At 38.2% G+C, this 19,602-nt stretch overlaps 1 protein-coding gene across 1 annotated transcript in view; it reads right to left on the reverse strand.

The window, feature by feature from the left end:
- Window positions 1-862: 862 nt before the first annotated feature.
- Window positions 863-19,602, reverse strand: part of CAPN8 (calpain 8) — a 48,072-nt gene continuing 29,332 nt past the window's right edge. Inside the window, exons 12-21 of the mRNA XM_087964534.1 lie at window positions 17,042-17,253; window positions 13,325-13,361; window positions 11,829-11,894; window positions 9,229-9,286; window positions 8,192-8,256; window positions 7,326-7,394; window positions 6,522-6,600; window positions 2,919-3,035; window positions 1,852-1,910; window positions 863-1,116 (exon numbers count right to left, since the gene is read on the reverse strand). Coding sequence (XP_087820660.1) covers window positions 1,093-1,116; window positions 1,852-1,910; window positions 2,919-3,035; window positions 6,522-6,600; window positions 7,326-7,394; window positions 8,192-8,256; window positions 9,229-9,286; window positions 11,829-11,894; window positions 13,325-13,361; window positions 17,042-17,253 — 786 coding nt within the window. The 3' untranslated portion in view covers window positions 863-1,092. The remainder of the gene's footprint in view (window positions 1,117-1,851; window positions 1,911-2,918; window positions 3,036-6,521; window positions 6,601-7,325; window positions 7,395-8,191; window positions 8,257-9,228; window positions 9,287-11,828; window positions 11,895-13,324; window positions 13,362-17,041; window positions 17,254-19,602) is intronic.

Raw genomic sequence — 19,602 nt, forward strand, 5'->3', positions numbered from 1 at the left:
TTTACCATTAGAAAGATTTGATTTGCTCTATGTCAGTGGTGTCAAACTGGTAGCCCATGGGCTGGATGGGTCACACATAGGCCACGCCTACCCCAGCTCCATGAAGGGGGGAAATGTCATGATATGTCATATGATGACATGATGCCACAAATTCTATGTGAGCTATGTGGCTTTGTTCATTTTAGCAGATTCTCCTAGTAAGAGTTATTTGTATCTGTGTCTTAACTTGCTGTATTAATCAGATTTTTAAATTATGCTTTCCTTTGCACAATTCCTTGGTTCTTCCTGTGAGGAGGCCTAATGGGATGGTTTAATTTGCTTCCCTTTCACAATTTACTAGGATTCTTTTGTTTTTTGATTAGGCAAAAAGTAGTTTCAGTAGTAGGATATTTTTTTATAATCCTTCTTAATTCTCATTATCCTTCCTTTTAAAGTCTAGCACTATTGTGCTAGATTGTTCTTGTTCTTGTTGTTAGGAAGGTCAGTTTCTGTTTGGGGGTTATTCTAATCTCCTGATCCTGTTCAGATCTCTTCCATTTTGTTTCATGTATTTCAATATTTTTAACTAAACATCACATTAGACTTTTGCCAATTATTTATGCTTTCGGGTAAGGCTATCTGGCCCTAAGCCCGTGATATTCTCCAGCTCATTTAATTTTCATCTTCCTTCTCCTCCAGGATGGATGATCTCCCAGTTTGGAAAATAGAAATACTAGATATTTTATAAATCAGTTTCTATTCTTAGGCAAGGCATACAGCTTTCTGATAGGTGCAAAATGTAGGCAAATGAATTATTTTTATATAGAAATAAAATTAGAGATGAATTCAATTTCAATCACAGTTTTGAAACATAGATTTCATGACACATTGTTTATTAAATCAAAGCTGCTAATGTGGCTATGCTTGCTATACAATATTTGTTTCTATGCATAATTGTTTATTTTATGTTAATTTTATTAAATTATACACTAGAGCCTGACATAGTTCCTCATATTTTGAGAAGGTCATGGAATCAGCTTTTTTCTCAGAAACTTCATGGTGGAATCGTAAGTTTGTCCAGTTTCCAAATGATTGCCAAAAAATAATGCTTATTTAGATCAATGCACAACACAGCCACTAAGGGAGAGAGAGAATATAAGAATTAGGATAATACACAGTTGCTTACTTAAAGTTTCACAGAATTTACTATTGCGATATTTCCTCACTTGCTGGTAGAGATCTTTTGAACATCGAACCAAATTTATAATCAATTAACAAGTGCTAGGCAACCCATAGTCCTTTTACAATTTCCAGGGCTCCTTTTGATTGCAGCACCAACATTTAGTAGTGCTATTATCAAGTCTTTTTTATAAATTGTGCAGTCTTTTTTCTTCTGGTCATCAACTGCTGTAATACGTCTTTAGTGAAGGCACCTCTTTCTGTATTTTTCATTATTGTTTTCTTAATTATGTCAGAGTACGGCCTTTCTCAGTGCTATTTGCAATATGCTCTCTCCCCAGTTACAGCTATCCACCTTATCAGGTCTGGCAAAGAAGGCATACTGTGGGTTCTGCTTGCTGGGGAATTAGATCTGTCTGCTAGGGCAGGAGTCTCCAACCTCTGGGTCGCAGCCTACTAATGGACTGAGGTGTTTGCAACCGGGGCACAGAAACAGCAGGTGAGTGTGTGTGCATGCGCATCCCCAAACACGAGCAGCAGGTGAGCATAGCAGGCACGCACACTCCATTTGCGTGAGTGGCAGGCTGGTAAGCATTGTAATTGGAACTACTTTGCAGTTATGGTGATTTGATAGTAATATCATATTATCACTCTGTAATATTTTAGCCATACAGTTTACTAAAGCAAACTTACCTCTGTCAAAGAAAGCTGAACTGCTCCATCCTTATCCTTATCTAGTATCTGAAACATTTCTGAGCAACGAAACAAGAGCAGACGTTAGATTTAATGTGTGATAAGCCAAAAACGCATTGTAAGCCAAAAATGAATAACTAAGGATGAACGGAGGTAATTAAAACCTGGCCTTCGGAATCTTTAGTTAGACTACTTCTAGATACGGTTTTATACAATAGTCATATATGTTTATATGGGGAAAAGCAAACCGGAAGGTTTCTTCTATAATGTGCCCAAACTCTTTACTCCTTATGTAAGTTTTAGAATTAAGATGGCAATGTGAACTTCATTTTACTTTTTTTGTCAAAGAGCAGTATTACCTAAAACCTCTATAAAGATCTTCCAGTGCAGGGTTAACTGAAAAGTTGTATCATTAAAGTAAATTGGGTCAGACAGACTAATCAAGAGAACAAGAGCGATTTCATCCAATAACCAAAACTAAAAGGCCCTGAGGAAGATGTTGCTCCTAACTTCAAATGTAGAGATCAGGCAGGCCTTGGGCTTTAATCAAATTGACTCACTGATTTGTTCAAGTGGAAAACTTTTAACTTGGATGCCATTGTGTATACATGAGGTTCTGTGCATGTATTATATAAATTCTCTGTCGTGATTTCCCCTTTTTAAATCTCCAAAAGCTTTCCCATATATTATAACAAATTGCTCTTCAATTGCAAATATGTTGGACCTTCAAACTTTTAAATAATAACACTGATCTCAGAATAAAATATTGCAATCAGTATCTTAGGTAGCTGCTATTAGCTCGGTTGGAACTTTATAAAAGAATAATGTGTTTTCAATATGTGCCTGTATCAGCTTTATCAGATAGAATGTGTCTGGGAATTTGCCCTGTTCATCTAATGTAATATATATAATAAATTAGAAACATTTTACAATAGCTTTCTATCACTGACACAGGTATTTTTGCACTCAGGTGAAAAACCTTTCACCTTTTAGTAAAAAATTCTTGCTAGGAGATGTAAAGCAGGAGCAGATTTTTTTCCCCCCATTCTTCTTTCAGGAATACTTACTGAACAAGCATTCTAGACGAATCATACAGGCCACAAAGCCATCAAAGTCAATGGCCAGCTTACTGCAGGCATAACGAATAATTATACTTTGCTGGATTTTGTTGCTGAGAGTGAAACCTGTGGAGAAGGAAAACGCGTAATTAAAACATGGGCATGTGACTGTGCTGATCTCCATGATTTAATTCTGCCAGTTCAGTACAGTTTAGATTGAACAACGTTTTTCAAAGTTGACCACTTTAAGATGTGTGGACCTCAACTCCCAGAATTGCCCACCCAGAATTTTAGATATTCTGGGTGATTATTCCTACTGATAGGTATGTATATTCTTGCAAAACTGTCCCCAATATGAAGCTCTTCTGATAATTTGGGAATGCAATTATTAGGACTTTCAGCCAGCCGGCCACTGTTGATTGTTTTTTATAAGTTCTGAGGTATAATACACCCAGAGGAAACCAGGTTGAGGAAAATATGTTAATTTTAAAAGTAGGTCTTACTGGGGTTTTGTAAGACTTGGAGGCTTGTGAGTAGAATGTTTACTTTAGTCTCACTTCTATTTTTGTCTCCACTGATTTTTGTTCACTGAATGCACCAGGACAGAGGCGTGAATAGGAAAATGTAAAAGAATGAATATATTTTATTAAATGTATTTTCATCAGCTGCAGGTCATTTCGTTAAATGCATGGGGTGGTCCAAAAGAATGAAAATATTCTTGGGATAAATGTATTGATGAAGATTCTAAGTCATCCAGGTAAAGTTGTTTGAGTGTTGAGTCATGGCAACTGGACTGATTTTCTGGTTGATTTGAGATGTTTCGCTGCTCATCCAAGCAGCTTCATCAGTCAGAGCAAGTCAGTTAGGCAGAGACTTGTAATGTACCAACTCCTCCCGTACCAACCTCAGGGGTTTCTTCCCCAAAGTGCATGTGAGTATGTCAATGAACTCCCTAACGTTTTCTCTGACGGATGAAGCTTCTTAATGGAGCAATGAAACATCTCACACCAACAAGAAAATAAGCCCAGTTATCATGACTCAACTTTCAGTATACTTGGGATACTTATTCTTACTTTATTATTTGATTTTCTTGATTGACAAATATCACTCAATTGATTTATTTTAAATATTGGAAACAAACTTTGAATAGATTATGTTCAATCCCTGGTGCAATTGGCCAGTTTCTTGAATCCAGTCCACACCAGGTCCACAAAAGCATTAGTCTGCACTGGCAGAATATGAAAAGCTAGAAGGAAATTATACCTGCTACTAGCAACCTGGGGGTTACATATTTCAAGAAAGGTTAGGGGCATCTATGTTTAGGGCTCATGGGGCAGCAGATTTCCCAGTAACATACTTTCCTCCTGACTCATGAAATGTGGGAAGTAGTCAAGGGGGCTGTGTGGATGAGCCTTTAGTCTCTCTTGCACACTCAGCACTGAACTCGATCAAGCAAAAATTCAGCTGGGCAACATGTTGTGGAAATTCCCCATCATTGCAGTATGTTCTATGAACTAATTATCATGTTAATTCATAGTATGATTTATTATGTAGAAAGAATGTAGATAGAAATCATGATAGCTTGTATTGTCAATCTGAATTTAGGATACTGCAGAGGCAAGCCAATGCTTTGGAGAAAGGTTCATTTTGCAAATTGTAATGGTGGAATCATTTGTTTCCATCACAGTACAACAATAAGGTGAGAAAGCACACCTGTTAGCATTTTCTACCTGCTGCAGATAGAAAATTTGAGGATTCAGAGTCCTGGAAGAACAAGTGAAGATTTTCAGAGTGTTCATCAACTGTTATGCCTCAATATCTCCAGCTCCCAATGTACTTGCTATATAAAACTGAGCATTTAGGAATTCTAATCCCAACCCATCTGAAGAGTGCTAGGCTGAAGAAGTTTGCTCTATAATATAATATTTGCTCTATTATCTCACATCTTTTCTTCTGAACCAGTCATGGACCTTAAACTCACTCATCAAGTCTTGAAGAGGAATGCATCATAAGCTATTTCACAGGATTTTCTCTGTTCTTCTCTTTGAAGGATAAGTACCTAATTAGAGTAGCTTTGATGCATCCAGTCCAGTGAAATGGGACCTCTGGTTGCAGGGAGTCAGTTTCATACAAAACACACTTTTTCCAGTGTTTGAAGCTTAATTTAAGTGCCAGCTGCAGCTATCATTTGCTGGTCTAGATAGATAGATGCATTTACTGAACGTCAGCATTTTCCCTCTGGAGAAACTCTTTTTTCCCCCTGAATGGATACTTTTTCTCTGTACAAAGAGTTCTGAGGCACTTTGAAGATAAAATACCATTAGCTGTTAGGGCCTAGCTGGAATCCAATGCGTGAATTATTCTTCTTAGTTGGCAGAAATATATACTTCTAATTGATCCAATGATTATGATATATAAAGCTACAATATATTTCCACTCTGTCACTCTGTTCCAGGCACTAATTCAAGGATAAGTGGAACAGGGCCATTCAGGCTGGCCCTGCATCCCAATGTGCACTGATTTGCTGTACTGAATATGAATATGAAGTGGAGCTTTCTTGCCACCATACAAAAGAAAGCGCACAAGAAAAGTAAGCAGACATCTTGCTTGCAGACCCAATTTGGGGTCATTGCTTAGAACATTTGTAACATATCATACTAGAAGTTTATTTCACTGTAACCCAGGGAGGTTGTTTTTTTTCAATGCATGATATATTATATGAAAACTGGGTGCAATTAAAAGGTTAACAAAGTATTTAATTAATTTAATAATTAGGAGCTCTTTTTAAAAAGTTCCTAATTATTAAACTGTCATGTAGTGAACTTCAGAGTGAGACAGATGAATGACAATTGCATGTTCTGTACTCATAAGGAGACACATGGGCTCCTGCAGAGGGAGGCAAGCAATAAAACACATGTGGGAAATAACTGGTCATATATTTTGATAGCTACATGGAGCTCCTTTGTATATGAAGGGCCCTGATTCAGAGATCCATGTATACAGTTCTATGGAAGAGTGGACCGTATCTTCCAAGCTGCCTAAATGCACAGATTAAAAATAGCATATTTGTCAAAGAGGGGAGCAGCTGGAGAACAACAGAGGGAGGTCAGCTTTAGAGGAAAGTCTAGGGGAAAATATTCTTGGTCCAAGTAAGTAAGTCCCCCTACTGTCCTATCTACAATTATGCCAGGAAAAAAAACACTTGATGACAGGCAAAATCAACGAATCAGATGCAGAATGAATGAATAACCTTTTCATGGACATGATGTCATTTATTAGCTGTCAAGTTGCCCTTACTTAAAAATGTGTATGTTCTAAATTGTCACATTTCTTGTTAGCATTCTTTTGGTTGGTCACATAATCACCCAAAAATTTAGACTGGATCTGGCATTTTTATCCACCCATCAAATCCTTCCCAAGGACCTAGGGTAGGGGGATAATGTTGAATGATGACGATAGTATGCTAGGTTGTTATGATCTGCAGTCGTTAATAAATTACATCCCATAATTCTTTGCAAGCCAGTTGGATTCTGCTGCAGATTCACAGCCATCTTTTCTAGAACATTTCCTGGAGAGAAAAGAAGGGGAAAAACTGACCATTCACAAACATACCTGCTTCCTTGAGAGCATTTCTCATTTCATGTGCATCTATGGTTCCAGAATAGTTCGTATCTACTTTTTTATAGATTTCCTAGACCAAAAGAGAGAGAGAGAAAAGCTATTGTCAGCTCTTTCAGCCTAACTGTAGATATATCAGGTCAGCTAAGATATTAATAGCTGGTCCAACCAGGCAGGAGAGATAGTTGTTTCTGTTAAGACTGAATGGTGGAGTGAAAATTCAATTACCTCATGACAAGCTGTGTGTCCTGGGAAGTGATTCCCATAACTCAAGTTGCTTACAAGTCAGATGATGAAGTGGCCTTTGAGAAATAACCCCCTTCTCTGCCAAAGACTGTGATGCAGAACTGAGGGAAACACTTGAAAGGAACAATAGACAGCTCTTTTTTCCCAGCTCAAAAGGTTTCTTATCCAACTATACATTTAAAAGCTATTCTGACCTGTTAATTTAGTAGGGTATTTTTCATTGGTATATCAAATTGCTGGTATCTTTACTGATGAAGATGTGTGATTAGTTGTCCTGCCAAAATTTCATAGGATTTAACCAAGTTGTCAGCTGATCTGCAAAATTAGCAACACAGATCATTTCCTACCCTCTCTTGCTGACCTAAGTGCCAGATGTAAGACAACTCTATTCAATTTGGAAACAAAACTAATAAGATTTTATTCATAGCATGAATAAAATGTATATCTCAAAACCTTATCTCAAATTAGTGCTTTACTGCTCAGTTTTTTTTTTCAGTTTAAGTAATTATCAAAGATGACATCATATTTAGGAAGGACCAGTTTGCTTTTTACCAGATATTTCTGAATCTTCATCCAAAGGATCTTGAATTCTACAAGTCCCAGGGTACCAGTTCCATGGTTCTGGATAGTATTAAGGTCTAATTCAAAATTTCAAACACATTTTTCTTAATGCTTTTTTTTATATTTTTAAACAAGACATTCTGATCCCAATAAAAATGCATAGTTCATGTAGGCACATAATTCTGTAATTTCACCACATATAAGATAACATTCTTCCTGTTGCTATTTAAAAATAATAATAAAAGTGGGTTGATCAGACCTGGACTCAATTTGAAAAATGATTATAGTGCTGTAGAACCAGATGGATTGTATTTTGGGACCAGGAAGAACCAACCACCCCCTGAAAATCTTTTCGTAAAAGACAAACATTAAAATCTACTTTCTAGGTGCTCAAGTCCATTTGGATTTTATCAGATTGGAAACGTGGTTTAGGAGTAATGATTACAATCCTGTTACTATGTGATAAGTGAATTTTTAGAACTACTTATGATTTTTCAGACCTCTCTGTTTATTTTTATTATGTACACACACAAAAAGAATATATGTGACATGAACTCATTACAATTACATTTAGATTATGCAGAACAACATGGGTAACAGTTGTTTAGTGCACAAGAGAAGATTGCAGAATTCAGGCAGAACATGAATATAAGTCAGCAAGAAAACAACCATGCAGCTGATAATAAAGTTTTACTATCCTTGCTACTAGACTGTTTAAATCAGCATTCTACTTTACATTTTATGCCAACAGCATAAATGCACCAGATGCACCAGAAATGAGATGTGTAAATCTTGGCTTATCTAGGCAAAAGTTCACAAGGGAAATCCAGTGGAGAAAGGTGACATTTAAAAGATACATCTAAGAGACTGATCATCTCCCTGCAGGTGTTTATGTTGAATCCATCACTTTTAATGTCTATTCCTATACAATAAAAGAGACAAAAAAATGTTATTCAAATATTTTTCTGCATCCCATGGTAACACAAGATCTTCAGGCATGTTAATCTCTCCAGTTGAAGCAAAAAAAAAAAAAAAAGCTTTTTTATTAGCTCATTTTGAAGAAAAATACCTTTCAGGAGAAAGATCACATGAATACTGGTGTCAAGACAGTTACCTAGCAATTTCCCATTTCGTTACAAAAAAGTTTTAACATTATTTTTGGTAATTTTAACAAAAACAAAAGGAATTTGAAGAGATGACCTAGAAAATTTTTACCTTGAGTGTGTGTGTGTGTGTGTGTGTTTGTGTGTAAAATAACTAACTTATTTTCTTGCCGAAAAAGCTCAAACGTTCCTAGGGAACAGATTAGGGATAGGCATCCCAACGGTTGAGATATGGCTTTTTGTCACAGGCATGCACAGACAACACATTCCCTCCCAATGATAGAAAAAGGGTTTACTTCTTTAAAGAGAAACAGAATCTGTGTGCTGAATCTGGAAAACAGTTCTATGGCGCTAGTACTCTCAGAAACAATTCACTGGAATCCCAGAAAACAAGAAGTCCAGGAAAGGTGAAATAGGAGAACAGATATTTTGAGGAGTATTGTTTTTGAAGGAAATTGGTAACTGGGAATTTCTATTAGACGATAAAGACTAATATGTCCAATTTCAAAGCTGCCTGCCTCCTTGATTCTCGGCAACTTACAAATAAAAGAGAAATATTACACATAAAAAGAGAAACCCTTTAGCCAATAAACAAGTTAATTTTATATTGGCCTGGAGCGACTAATAGGATGTTATACTATAATCTGTTCAGAAGGTTCTTTTAAAATCCTATGTCATGTTTTAAAAGGTCAAAGTCATTTTAGAATTTTTAAAGCCAAAAGGGATGCTTGAGGGATCAGGGAGTAGTTCTGGAAATTCTGCATTATTTACTGAAATCAGTTGCAACTTACTTTTTGTTATGACTCTATTCAAAATGGTCTGAAGTTCATTTGCTGTCAATTCACAGTCCTGCATAAAAGAGAAAAAGTAGAGATCAAGGAGACATACACACAATAAAAAACAAGACAGCCATGGCTATCATACCCTTATCCTTTGGTTAAATTTCAACCTGAAACAACATCACTAGGAAGATTCTGTAGTCAGCCAGAATCAAGTTTCATTTAGTACTCCCAAATCCATTTCTTTGCAGCTAGGATTCATTAATTAAATGAGTTTAGTGTATATATTGGTGGATCCTCCTAATCGGAATAGCTGGAGATTTCAGAAACCAAGGAATGCTTTATTTCTGTAGGTTGGGTGAATGTATGCAGACCTTTTGCCATGAAGATGTCACAATCATGTTACTCACTTATGAGAACAGCTCTATATTCATATTCGCGAAGGACATGTATGTATATATGCAGTATTTGCAACTTGGCTTACTGGAGATTAGTATTACAATGCTATATTGCTTTGTCTTTGACTCGTAGGCTATTTGCTGATTGAATTTGTCAGTTAAAAACTAGTCAGCTGGACATCATAATAGGCTCTTTTTTTCAGTCCAATCCAACAGACACATACACTGTTCAGGATTCAGTCCAAGCAAGCAGCTTCCTGAACTGAACCTCAAATGAGGCTGCTTCTTTTCCATAATGTTTCACACAACATGCATGCAAACATACATGCCTTCATCAATATAACACATAGGATGTGATGTCGTTCAGAATATTTTTTCTCCAAAATTTCTCCATCACCTTTATCTTTTTCCTAACTGGAAGTGTGAAAGAAAACAAAGGAAGAAAAGCAGAAGTAGTGCAAATATCGATTAAAAGCAGAAAGAACAATCACAGAAGAAACTGAACTTAAGAAATCATATTCAGAGAAAAGGTTAATCAATCCCTCTTAACCATAATTCCCCTGGTCCATTTGCTCTCCTCTGAAGTTAATTCTCTCACTAAAAATTATAGTAGTTAGGCTAATATGTCATGTATTAGCCTAACTACTAATTCTGCTTAGGCGGGTTGAAAAAGGACTACCACTAGAAGATGAATAAATGTGGGGAAGACCCTAGTGGATGACTAAAGGGGGCAGTGATGAGGGCAATTGACTGCTGTACTAATGGTATTAGAGACTTGAAGTTGTAGTCCTCTGGGGTAGTATCCTATATAGAAAGTGTATTAGATACTATTTATTTCCAAATACAGTTCAGGCTGCTGGTTTTCAATGTTATCAATGCTATAGGCATGGCTGTATTATTCCTTTAAATAAATTGTGACCACCAAATTCTTGAATACAGCTCATCCGTCTGGAATCCACACTGTATATCGGACATTAACACAATTGAGTGGGTTCAGAGGTATTTCTCGGGAAGATACTCCACTCCTCTACTCACAATAGAATTCCCTATGCCTCCAGGCTTGAAATTTTGGGCTTGGACAATCTGGAACTACACCGCTTGCAGTCTGACCTAAGCATAGTACACAAAATTGTCTGCTACAACATCTTGCCTGTCAATGATTTCTTCAGTTTCAACCACAATAATACATGGGCAAACAATCAATACAAACTCAAGGTAAACTGCTTCAAACCTGATTGCAGAAAATATGACTTCAGCAACACAGTGGTCAACGCTTGGAATGTTCTACCTGACTCCATGGTTACAGCCTCAAATCCTCACAGCTTCAATCTCAAACTGTTTGCCGTGGACCTCATCCCATTCTTAAGAGGTCCTTAAAGGGAGCATGCATAAGCACACCAGCATGCCTACCATCCCTGTCTTACTGTCCCCATTTACCTGTATTTATTTCCTTTGTTCATGATTTATGTTCATACATACGCTTGTTATCCTGTACATGTTTGACAAATAAATATAAATAAATAAATCTAATCTGATAGAAAAGGACTGCTAAAGGACTCCACCAAACAGGGAGGTATGACAAGAGAGAAGGCATTCTCAGTGATTGTTCCCCTCCTTTGGAACAACTTCTCCTCCAAAGAATGGCCCCAAGGAAAGAATAGCCTTTGGAGATGAGGAGCTGAAATATGAATTGTATCATTGGTGACATTGTTTTGTGATTTCTTTTGTATTCTATTGTGATTATTTGCATTGTATTTTGATTCTATTTGCATGCTATCTAGAGCTTCTGGGAGCGAGGCAGTTGGTAAATCTTATCATTCAGTAAATAAATGTTCTGGCCACACAGCCCTTTCGATGTGAAGGCAGAAAAAGTTCTTCAGAGGGCAGAGGTTGCCTGCATCTCCCTGAATACACGTTTTCCCAGGATTGTGTTGCAGCTGCAATGGGCACCTAGAAAAGGGTGCAATGACTTTAAGGAGTTGCTACATGATTCCCTCCCACTACATACCCCAAAATTATTTTTACTTTCACATCCAAAGCACTGCTGTCACCCTGTTAAGCAAAGCAAATGAAGGAAGATTGCATGCTACCTTGCCTGTAACTTGAGGCTAAAAAAACTTGTTGATATGAATTAGTGATACAGATCTGTTAATTTAAAGTTGAAAAATATACTATTTATCTAATCTTGAATATACATTTATATCTGTCTCTTACCTCCCCAGAAAGTTTTTCGAACAGACTTTTGAATTCGTTGTCTATATCCTTGCCTGTAACTTGAGGCTAAAAAAATGAAGAGATTGTAAATAGAACATTTTTACTAAGGAAGGTGAAGAACCCTGAGGCATTTTGACTAAGCAGGTATATAGCTTGCAGGAAACATTCACAGAGAGTATAAGCCATAACAACACTAGTTAAAATAGCCCAATTTCATTTTGATGACATATTTTATATAGTACATGTTAGCATATACCTAGTTTTGTTAATGTCTAGACTATCGAGCTGATATCTCTTCTATTTTCCATCCATCGGGGTATTTTGGTAAGGAGGAAAACAATTTTGACTGAGAAAAGTGACTTATAATTCCAAAACGTATTTGCTGTGAAATCCCATAAAGCAAGGTATCTCAAAATTTGTGGTATCAATTTAATTTCTGTGAAAACTGACCTATATAAATATTGATGGCATCAGCCAAACAAGCATGCTATTTTTATCAGTGGCTTCCCAAAGTAGTGAACTTTACACTATTCCCTCTTCCTGGCTCTGAAACAGGGGTGGGATTCTACCAGTTTGCACCTATTCACTAGAACCAGTTGTTAACATTCTAAGCAGTTCGGAGAACCGATTGTTAGAAGAAATTACTGGCCTAATCCTGTAAGGAAGGCAGGAAGGAAACATTCTGGTGTTGCTTACAGAAACTGCCTCTCTGTTAACCCTTATTACATTCTTGGCAGGACTAGACTTCCTGTCTCAGGAACTTCTCTGGAGTTTTTTTCCCCTCCTTTGCTGGTACTTTGCTTGTGTGGAGTGACCATTCAAAGTTACAATGGCACTGAAAAAAGTGACTTATGACCATTTTTCACTTATGACTGTTGCAAGATCCCCACCATCATGAGAGGCCAGGTGAGGAGATGTGTGCCTTGATGTGAGTGATATTGAGTTGGCCACGCCCAGCCAATAACATGACCACCAAGCCACACCCACCAACTTAGCCACGCCCACAGAACCGGTTGTTTAAAAATTTGAATCCCACCCCTGCTTCTGAAGCACCTCCACCCACACTGGACTCCCTCTTCCTTGTCAGCCCCATACATGCAGAGCCAGAGGTTCCTATATTCCCATGACTCAGATACCGCAGTGTCTACCCACCTGCCTTTCCTCACTTATGGACACCAAGAAATTTAAGGAGACTCCTCCTTAAATTTGTTCATCCCATCTACCTAGATGCAGCAGAAAGTTTTGAAAATAGCACTTGTTGTAATTTCTTTACCTTCGAGAAATGCAAGTGTGCAGATACCTCTCAGTCCATTAAAAACAAAACTAGCCTTTTATACCAGCCTTTTAATTTTCCAGTTTCCTTTCTTAATAAAGAGTTCTTAGATGTGTGGAACATATACACTATTTGGTAAACTTTCAGTTGGCCTGATAAACTGATTGCTTTTATATGGATTTCAAAGTAAATATGTTAATTTGAATCTGCTTAATTTATTTACCTCATATGGATTAGCAGTGGCGGTGTCCCCAATTTCTCTGTAATTAAAGAAAAAAATTGCAATTCTGGTGACATAGTTTCAAAAGGCAATAAAATTAAATAAAAACAAGCTACACACTTGAAACATAATCCACAAATTTCAAAGTCAATTTAAAAGAATAGTAGAATGACATGGAAGAATGAGTATTAAAATATTCCATCTGTGGCTCTGGACAGGATTCCCCAAACAGAGTTGGTCTGTAATCTGGGGGTGCTCTTGGATTCACAGCTCTTGCTTGAAGAGCAGGTGACAGTTTTGGCTAAGAGGGACTATGTGCCATTTATGGCCTTTTCCTTGTTGGCATTGCTTACTGTATGCATGGCTTTTATATGGATAAAATTCCCATTTGTATTATTGCAGCATGTACTTCATAGGGCTGCTTTAGATAGTTCAGAATGCAGTAGTTCAGGAAATTTGATTTGGCCCAGTGAAACTCTGTACTGACTGAGGACTGCACTAGTTGCCAGTTTGTTTCTTGGTTCAGTTCAAAGGACTGCTGGTATTTTAAAGCCCTTCATTTCAGGACCTTGGCATCCATGGGACTGCCTTCTCCTAGAGATCGTTGCCATCAGTTATGATCTCTAAGAGTGGACCCTTTCTGTCCTGGCCCTCAGGGAATGTCATATACAAGCACCACACAGAAGGGTGTTTTCCATCATTGCCTCCTTTTCTGGAACATTATTCTCCTGATATCAGACAACTTGGTTAGCCTTTCAGAAAGCATTTAAACTCTTTCGGTTCAATGGGCCTTTGAACAAGAATGCATTTGTTTCCTTTCCAGAAGGTGAATATTTATATTGATTGTGATTGCATCCCTGTGTCTAAAATCAGTATTTCTCAACCCAAGAAATTTAGCAAGTCCACATATCTTCATGTTGGTAAGGCTGAGAAACACTGGCCTAAACATTTGAAATTGTTGGTGTTTCCAGTTCTTAATCGATGCAATATGAGAGTCATACAACTAGCATCTAAATCTAGCTATGCAAACAAGCAAGCAAATAAGCTGAAGTCACCATTTAAAGGCATTCTAGTTCTGTTGTGCCAGCTTGACTGCTGCCTGACTTCAAAGCTGGATGAGAAAAAATAGAATCTGAAAACACTCCATCCCTTCCCAAGAGAAGGCAGCAAGATAAGGAAGACTGACAAAGATTCTTGCAACTTTCCCTTCTCCTGTATATATTTGCCTGAAGTGAAGTTTCTTCTCTGATGCACTTCATGAGGGTCTCAAGAAAAGGATTTTCTCAGTGATTCTCACAACATAATTTGAGGTTAAGCCTTCTAAGCAAGAATTACCTGGCATTTCCTACAGGATTGTTTTAGTGATCTAACTCTCATTTTGTTTGCGATCTTAAAAAGTGAATTGTTAGCAATGTGTATATTTAATACAGAGTATTTGGTTTTAAGCCTCTATTGCATTTTTTAAAGCTACAATTGTTTTAATTATATTTTTGCTGTTGTATTTTGTTGGTTTTATTTTTGTGAGTCATCCTGAAAACTATAGATATAAATATCTTGAAAAAAATAAAAAATAATAGCCATTGTCAAATTATATCATTCCTACTTAATACTAGTGTGCTCAACTGCCATTGTTTGCCTTTCTTGCTACCTATAATTTCCACCTAAATATAGACTTAATTTTCATTCTACTCTAAAAAATAACTTTTCTCAAGCAATTGTATATTTGACCATAGTCAGAAGGAAGAGTCTGAACAAATTCAGATAAAGGGAATTGTGATATTTTTCTTAATTTTTACCGTATTTGCCGGCGTATAAGACGATTTTTTTGCCCTGAAAAAGATGCCTCCAATTGGGGGTTGTCTTATATGCCGGGTCGCCTTATACGCCGGCAAATAGTAATTGGGAAGCACTGCGGCTGCCCGCGGCTGAGGCACTTTTGTCTACCATGGAAACGAATCCCGTGAAGCCGAAAGGAGCAGCCAGCCTTCTCCCAGCTCCCAAGGAAACGAGGCTCGCACCGCCCGAGCTCCGCTGAGGTATCCGGCTGGGGCTGTCAGGAGTTGTTACCGCTGGCGCGCTCCAGTCCCGCGTTGCAAAGCCGCGGCTCTTCCTTTTGCCTTTCCTTCCCGAGGCAACGCAGGGCTGGAGCCGCACGGAGCCGCGCCAGCGGTAACAACTCCTGACAGCCCCAGCCGGATACCTCAGCGGAGCCCGGGCGGTGCGAGCCTCATTTCCTTGGGAGCTGGGAGAAGGCTGGCTGCTCCTTTCGGCTTCACGGGATTCGCTTCCACGGTAGACAAAAGTGCCTCAAAAAAAAAAAGTGCCAAAGTGGAAGGCGTGCGGAAGAGGGGCGAGTATATAACAAACTATATTTTGAGTGGAAATGTTGGGGGTCGTCTTATACGCCGGGTCGTCTTATACGCCGGCATATACGGTAAATAAGCTTGGAAACTAAAACTATTATCTTAATTCAAAAGGAAGGGGAAAACAAGGTGCTCTTTAGAGCTCTCCACTCTCACTTTTCCTCTCCAATTCAATTTACATCTCTTTTCCTAGGGATCAGAGTGCCTTTGCTATTTCCTCTTCTGGTCCTCAGACTTTTTGTACTCACTCTCCTGTTGCCTTGTAATTCATTCTGCTTCTTTTATCATTTCTCTATCCAAACCGTTCTAGCTGTGAAGACACATTACTCCATTCGTTATAGAAGAGATGGAAAAAGATAATGAAGACTGATAGAAAGGGATGCTTTAGCAACATTACGTTCCTTGTAAATTACAGCCCACTATAACTACATAGCCAAAAAGGCATTAAGAGTTGTTTTTCTCCGGCCATATCATACTACTGACTACTAGAGCGTACAAAACATTTGCTAGACCAATACTTGAATACAGCTCATCGGAATGGAACCCGAATTACGTATGATATTAATACAGTTGAGAAAGTCCAGAAATATTTCCCAAGAAGAGTTCTCCACTCCTCTACTCGTTGCAGAATACCTTATGCCACCAGACCTGAAATTCTAGACCTAGACAACCTAGAACTACGCCGCCTTTGGTCCAATCTAAGTATAGTACATAAAATTATATATTGCAATGTCCTACCTGTCAATGAATACTTCAGCTTCAACCATAACAATATAAGAGCACACAATAGATACAAACTCAAGGTAAACCGCACCAAACTTGATTGCAGGAAATACGACTTTAGCAACAGAGTGGTCAATGTCTGGAATACTCTACTTGACTCTGTGGTTTCTTCCCCAAACCCCAAAAACTTTAACCTTAGACCGTCTAATATTGACCTCACCCCTTTCCTCAGAGGTCTGTAGGGGGCGTGCATAAGCGCACCAACGTGCCTACTATCCCCATCCTACTGTTTTTTTCCTTATATGTATCCATTTCATGTATTCATAACTATGTTTATACTTATAACTGTTATCTTATAACCGCTTGATAAATAAATAAATAAAAAATAAATAAAATTCCTTTTAGATTCATATATATTTATAGAATTGGGATCCTGTGGTCTTCTAGATAACTCACATGACAAACCCCACTATTCAGACTGCTGCCCATACTGGCTAGACTTCACAGGAATTAGAAATCAGTTATATCTGGAAGATCACAGATTAAGCATTCCCTTCCAAATACGCACATATTAAACAACTTCCATGCAAAATGGCATGACACTTTTTGGCATGTGGTGGTAGAAAATACATACTGAGCTTTAATCTGTTTCACAGAGAAGATCCTAAGGCAGAAGTGTCCATCTTGGAAAGGCTGAGAGGTGTATGGCACAATAAGATATTCTCCCTGTGGCAGGTGGAAGCGACTTGATGCTTCACGCAAGTAGACCTCCCGGTCAAAATAAACTACAGGTTTATTTGTTGAGAAGAACTCTCTGCTTAGATGAACATCAGCTTGATTTTCTAACTAAAGGCAACAGTAAGAGTGAAAACATTAATTGCACACAAGAATCAAAATAGAGAGCAGGACAAATATTCCTTTCAAGCAGATACATAAGTGATCATGCTAGGACTTCATTATATAACTTGTCCTACTTATATATACTGGTACACTAGGCAGGCCTTTAGCTTCATCTTCCATATTTATCTTTCTGGACTTCTGGCATGATTGACTAAAGTTGAATATGACTGCAGGATGATAATGTTATTGCCTTTTCCTTTTGGTTGGAAAACTGAATTCAACATGGATCTTAAATATAACTCTAATCAAATATAGTTAACATCATATAATACAAAACTCCCTGGAAAAAGTCTGGATGGTAGGAGTACTAAACCTAGACCAGTGATGGAGAACCTTTTTGTTGTGGTGTGCCACAAGTGTGCGTGTGTGCAATAGCACATGTGTGTGCCAGCACCCACAATGCAATACAGCCCACCCTCCTGTGCATGCAATACCCCCACTCCCTTACCTGCATATGCAAGCCTCCTAGCTGATTTTTGGCCCGTTTGAGGTCGTTTTCGCCCTCCTGAGGTTTGAAGGAAGCCTCTGCAGCCTCAGGAGGCTGAAAAACGGGCCTTCTGGAATACCAAAAGTGCCCGTTTTCAACATCCGGAGGGCCTCTGGAGCTGGGAGAGGCCGTTTTTTTTCCTCCTGGAGGCTTGAGGCCAAAAAACAGGCCTGTTTCAGACACGGAAACTGTTTCAGTATTTCCAGAAGGCCCGTTTTTCGGCCTCCTGAGGGCAAAAATAGCCTCCCCTAAGCTCCAGAGGCCCTCCGGAGGCTGAAAATGGGCACTTTCGGTATTCTGGAAGGGCCGTTTTTCGGCCTCCTGAGGCTGCAGAGGCTTCCCTCAAGCCTTGGGAGGGCAAAAACAGCCTCAAATGGGCTGAAAATCAGCTGGGAAGCATGTGCATGTGCAGTGAAGATAAGTTTGGCTGGGGCTCGCATGCCTGCACAAATGGCTCTGCGTGCCACCTGTGGCACGCGTGCCATAGGTTCACCATCACGGACCTAGACCATTGAAATCTATATAAACACTGGAGTATTGATATGCTTTTTATCTCTGTCTGCATCCATCTAGCAGTTATCTAGATTCTTATACTCTGGTAGTGCTAAGATGATATTTTCAAGATTTAGGCTACAAATAAAAACATATCTACATATCTGTGTACTTGGGATTTTGAGTGCTAATATTCTTTCAGTTGACAGTGTTATTGGTTGGTATATGTGTTTTTCTCTCAGGCTTTTGGTTGTTATATCCTAGTTCTGTACATCTATTATCTTGTGCTGTCCTAGCCAGTCTATGGGAGTTGGATAGTTACGTAGGAATTGTGAGTTGTCCCCTTAAGGGAATGCATCATGCAAAATGTAATTGAAGGTATCCTGGGAAATGTAGTTCATGTCACGTGGCTACATCTGTAATCCTGATTGGTCACTAAATTGACCCTCGAGGGGTCGAGGGAGGTTTCCTCCATTCTTGCCTGCACTCATGGACTGGTAACAGCTTTCTTTCTATCGCTACGTGATGGGTTAGGAAAATAACCATTTTTAACCTGCAATGCTGATATACAAAGGATTGGTCATTATAGAAGAGCTTCGTCACAAATGTGAGTTATGAAGATACCTGATGTACCAATAAATGTACTTTGTTATGGATGTTTTGTGGAATTATCTATCTGCATCTGCATAGCCACAAATCCACCTCTGTGCATGAGACAGAGCAGAAAATGTCTTGCATACAATCCTAGGCTCATTTTAGAAAAGAAAGTGATTATTTATCATTATTATAATTGGTAATAACAATACCAAAATCAAATATATATTTTGGTATTTGGCTGTGTTGTTTTGGCCAGCAGTAATAGCATATAGTTGGCCTCATAATAGTCTGCAATGTTTGTTTCCACACCATTTTTCTTTACCATCATCCAATCATTTTCTTCTTACAGAATGATGAATGGGAACAAACTGCAAATTTACAGAAAATGTGAGATGATTTGCAGACTGCAGAAATACTTTCTCTTGTGAAAATGTCAAAACACCCATTTTTAAAACTGATTTTTCTGACACACTTTCCCTTAACTTAAATGTTCATCCAATCACTGATCTTATGGATTATGAGTTTTTGTGTAACTCATAATATAAGTCTATTCCAACAATATGGATGAGTTATAAAACAAAATAGCTTCCTCACAAAGACATTAAAGTAAAGAAAACAATGTTTAAAAATTACTATATAAGCTTGTTTTCCAAGGAACAACTCATAAAGGCAGCCAAGCAAACCAGGTGAAACTTGTTTAAAAACAAGGTACTTTCTAT

This window comes from Notechis scutatus, chromosome 1, assembly GCF_049901735.1.
Source record: "Notechis scutatus isolate UNSWTSFEM ecotype Mainland chromosome 1, rNotScu1.2, whole genome shotgun sequence".
In the NCBI taxonomy this organism is placed as follows: Eukaryota; Metazoa; Chordata; class Lepidosauria; order Squamata; family Elapidae; genus Notechis; species Notechis scutatus.